This window comes from Mandrillus leucophaeus, unplaced genomic scaffold (assembly GCF_000951045.1).
Source record: "Mandrillus leucophaeus isolate KB7577 unplaced genomic scaffold, Mleu.le_1.0 Scaffold308, whole genome shotgun sequence".
Classification (NCBI taxonomy): domain Eukaryota; kingdom Metazoa; phylum Chordata; class Mammalia; order Primates; family Cercopithecidae; genus Mandrillus; species Mandrillus leucophaeus.
The window spans coordinates 199,260-204,038 of NW_012103232.1; the positions used below are offsets into that span (position 1 = coordinate 199,260).

The window sequence follows — 4,779 nt, forward strand, 5'->3', positions numbered from 1 at the left end:
TAACAAGCAAGGGCTGATGTATTTTAAAATCATTCCTCTATGGCTGGGCGTGGTCATACATGTCTGTAATCCCAGCACTTTGGGAGGCCGAGGCAGGCAGATCGCCTGAGGTCAGGAGTTCAAGACCAGCCTGGCCAACATGTTGAAACCCCATCTCTACTAAAAATACAAAAATTCGATGGGCATGCTGGCAGGCATCTGTAATCCCAGCTACTCGGCAGGCTGAGGCAGGATAATCATTTGAACCCGGGAGGTGGAGGTTGCAATGAGCCAAGATCATGCCACTGTGCTGGAGCCTGGGTGACAAAGCGAGACTCCATCTCAAAAAAAATCATTCCTGGGCCGGGCACGGTGGCTCACGCCTGTAATCTCAGCACTTTGGGAGGCCGAGACAGGTGGATCACGAGGTCAGGAGATCGAGACCATCCTGGCTAATACGGTGAAACTCCGTCTCTACTAAAAATACAAAAAATTAGCTGGGCATGGTGACAGGTGCCTGTAGTCCCAGCTACTCGGGAGACTGAGGTAGGAGACGGCGTGAACCCAGGAGGCGGAGCTTGCAGTGAGCAGAGATCGCGCCACTGCACTTCAGCCTGGGTGACAGAGCAAGACTCTGTCTCAAAAAAAATTAATTCCTCTACCAAGTTCAAGAGAAATTCTAAGACATTTTCATATTTCTCAACTGATTCCAATGTTAGAAATACAGAATCATACAAGTAGCTATGTATCTGTATGCTGATTTTGCCTCTAGGTCATGGGTCTTCCTTAATTATTATCTTTCCTTACTGGAAGAAAAACCAATGACTGCAAAACTAAATCTGTTAGGCTTTGGGAACAAAAAAGAGCAAGGAGGCTGAGAATGTGGGACAAACAAGGAATAGGAAAGAAGAAAACAACCTGTGAAACATTAATAACAGGCCGGGCACGGTGGCTCATATCTGTCACCCCAGTACTATGGGAGGTTGAGGTAGGAGGATTTGCTTGAGGCCAGGATGTCGAGATCAGCCTGGGCAAACAACTCTTTTTAACAGAGACCTTGTCTCTGTAAAAAAATTTAAACATGAAATGCTAACAGTGCGTATCTCTCAAAATCATCTAAGTGCTCTAATTCCATGAATATAAGCTTAAATGAGCAGAAACTAAAACTAAAAATTAAAACCAAATGTCAAAGGACCCAAAAAGCTAGTCTGAACAGATTTTACCTCTAATGCCAAGGCAGTCTTGTCATAAGCACAGGGTACTCTTTTCTGGATTGCTTTCGCAAAGACAGGTCCATTCTGTGTGGATGGCAAAGGGGTGATTGCTGCCCCAGGAGAACCGGAAACTGCAGGTAGAGGAGTTGTGGTCTGAGGTTGAGCGTACGCATGAGCAGGTTCTGGGATCCCATAACTGTTGGAATTCCTATTTCCATGCTTTCCGTGTGGTGAGGATCTCACAAGCTTTTCGACATAAGGGACAGGAATCATCCCAACCCGGCCATCCTTGTTCCGGGCACTCCACCACTGTTCTTCAGGCTTCTCTATTATCACTAGGATCTCACCCTTTTTAAACGGCAGGTCTTCGGCATCATTTCCAGGAAAATCATACAGAGTCCGTACATATTCCAGGTTATCTTCTGCTGTAGGCAGGTTGGGTGCTGAGACAGAGCCCATTGGTGGGCTTGGATACCTTAAGAGAGAAAGAAAATTACTATAAGAGAAAAATCTTACTCTAAGCCAGTGCCTGTCAAACTTCTTAATAAACCACTTTCCTCTACAATAAATTATTTTCCTTTTCTTTTTTTTTTTTGAGACAAGTTTCGCTCTTGTTGCCCAGGCTGGAGTGCAATAGCGTGATCTCAGCTCACTGCAATCTCTGCCTCCCTGGTTCAAGTGATTCTCCTGCCTCAGCCTCCCGAGTAGCTGGGGTTACAGGCACCCACCACCATGCCCGGGTAATGTTTTTTTGTATTTTTAGTAGAGAAGGGTTTTCACCATGTTGGCCAAGTTGGTCTTGAACTCCTGACATTGGGTGATCCATGCACCTCAGCCTCCCAAAGTGCTGGGGATTACAGGCATAAGCCACCACACCTGGCCCCTACCTTTTTTTTTTTTTTTTGAGACAGAGTCTTGCTCTGTTGCCCAGGCTGGAGTGCAGTGGCGGGATCTCAGCTCACCGCAACCTCTGCCTCCCAAGTTCAAGCAATTCTCCTGCCTCAGCCTCCTGAGTAGCTGGGACTACAGGCACATGCCACCATGCCCCGCTAATTTTTTCTATTTTTTAGTAGAGACGGAATTTCACCTTGTTAGCCAGGATGGCCTCGATCTCCTGACCTCGTGATCCACCTGCCTCGGCCTCCCAAAGTGCTGGGATTATAGGTGTGAGCCACCGAGCCCAGACTTTTTTTTTTTTTTTGAGACAGAATCTTGCTCTGTCACCCAGGTGGAGTGCAGTGGCGCAATCTCAGTTCACTGCAACCCCTGCCTCCGGGGTTCAAGTGATTCTTCTGTCTCAGCCTTCCGACTAGCTGAGATTACAGATGTGCAACACCATACCCAGATAAATTTTGTGTTTTTAGTAGAGACAGGATTTTGGCATATTGGCCAGGCTGGTCTCAAACTCCTGGCCTCAGGTGATCCACCCGCCTCAGCCTCCCAAAGTGCTGGGATTACAGGTGTGAGCCACCATGCCAGGCCTTATTTTCCTTTCTATATTCTTAGTAGTTAAGAAGGTTCTATCATGCTGTAATTTTTGTAGTCTGTACTGTCCCAGAAGTTACTATTCTGAATGTCTTTTCAAATTACAAGTATATACACACACATACACTTCATCTCTGTTTTACAGAAACCTTTTGATTACACAGAGATACCTGGTTTAAATTTATTTTTATAATCTCAAGTAAGTTCGGAAGCTGCCTTCCTTTGGACCCTTGTCACAACCACCACACACTCTTCCTCCTATTCCTAATCTATGGCTTATACATCCTGCACACTTCCCTGGACACACAGAAAATGACAAAGGCCTCTACCTCTGGCCCCTTGAAAAAAAAGGAACAAAAAAGGGCTTACAGACTTGCCAAGTTAAAAATAATAAATCTACCAGGAGTGGTGGCTCAGAACTGTAATCCCAGCACTTTGGGAGGCCAAGGCAGGCAGATCACTTGGAGACCTGCGGAGGCCAAGGCAGGCAGATCACTTGGAGACCTGCCTGTCCAACATATCAAAACCCTGTCTCTACTAAAAAGACAAAAAATTAGCTGGGCATGGTGGCACACACCTGGGGTCCCAGATACTCAAGAGGCTGAGGCAGAAGCATTACTTGAGCCCAGGAGTTAGAAGCTGCAGGAAGCTATGACTACATCATTACACTCCAGCCTGGACAACAGAACAAGACTCTGTCTCAAAACATAAATAAATAAGAGGCCGGGCACAGTGGCTCAGACCTGTAATCCCAGCACTCTGGGAGGCTGAGGCGGGCAGATCACGAGGTCAGGAGATCAAGACCACCCTGGCTAACACGGTGAAACCCCGTCTCTACTAAAAATGCAAAAAAATTAGCCAGGTGTTGGTGGTGGGCGCCTGTAATCCCAGCTACTCAGGAGGCTGAGGCAGGAGAATGGCATGAACCCGGGAGGCAGAGCTTGCAGTGAGCTGAGATCATGCCACTGCACTCCAGCCTGGGCGACAGAGTGACACTCTGTCTCAACAAAACAAAATAAAATAAAATAAAAAATAAATAGCTAGCAAGAATAGTAGGAACAGGAGTAATAATAAAGAGATCATACTTATTAGCTATGCTAGGCATAGTTTACGGTGTTTGAAGATATTAGATTATTTAATAGTCACAGCAACCCTGTAAGGTAGACGCTGTTATTATTTCCATTTTACAAATGAGGAGCCAAAGAAGAGGTTAGACTTGAACTCAGGGAGTCTGGTTCTAGACTCCTCACTCATAATGAGCTAATCAGCCTTAGGGATGAACCCTGCATCTGTTAGGTGTATGAGAATGGCATAATGCATGTGAAGCATTCAAAATTACCGACCAGCACCAAGCATTCAATATAACCACATGAACATACACATACCCTTCAAGTACATCCCTGCTTCTATTTCTTTCTCTTTTTTTGAGACAGGGTCTTGCTGTCATCCTGGCTGGAGTGCAGCGGCACAACCACAGCTCACTGTAGCTTCTACCTCCCAGGCTCAAGTGATCCTCCCACTTCAGCCTCCTGAGCAGCTGGGACTACAGGCAGTTGCCACCACACACAGCCAATTTTTAAATTTTCTGTAGAGATGGGGGTATCACCATGTTTTCGAGGCTTGTCTTGAACTTCTAGCCTCTAGCAATTCTCCCGCCTTGGCCTCCCAAAGTGTTGGGATTACAGGTGTGAGCCATCACACCCAGCCCCTGCTATTTGAAGAGCCATAGAGATCCTGTGACGAGTCTAGTAAGTACCATATAAATTCCAGACACTATTAAGAGCACAGGCAGTTCCACCTTAAGACTCCATCCAAGAGTATTTTATTATTTGTATAGTTAAAAGCAGTTAGCCAGTGCATGGTGGTTCACACCTGTAATCCTAGCACTTTGGGAGGCCAAAGTGGACAGATCACGAGGTCAGGAGATTGAGACCATCCTGGCTAACAGAGTGAAACCCCATCTTTCTACTAAAGATACAAAAAATTAGCCGGGCGTGGTGGCATGCGCCTGTAGTCGCAGCTATTCGGGAGGCTGAGGCAGAAGAATGGTGTCAACCCAGGAGGCAGAGTTTGCAGTGAGCTGAGATCACGCCACTGCACT

At 46.3% G+C, this 4,779-nt stretch overlaps 1 protein-coding gene across 2 annotated transcripts in view; it reads right to left on the bottom strand.

Moving 5' to 3' along the window:
• Positions 1 to 4,779, bottom strand: part of CRKL (v-crk avian sarcoma virus CT10 oncogene homolog-like) — a 48,872-nt gene that overhangs the window by 19,872 nt on the left and 24,221 nt on the right. For both annotated transcript variants that reach the window (XR_001006816.1, XM_011987336.1), the window contains exon 2: positions 1,203 to 1,668. Coding sequence is in view for 1 of the 2 variants with exons in the window: in XM_011987336.1 (XP_011842726.1) it covers positions 1,203 to 1,668 (466 nt within the window). In the remaining variant the exon portion in view is untranslated. The remainder of the gene's footprint in view (positions 1 to 1,202; positions 1,669 to 4,779) is intronic.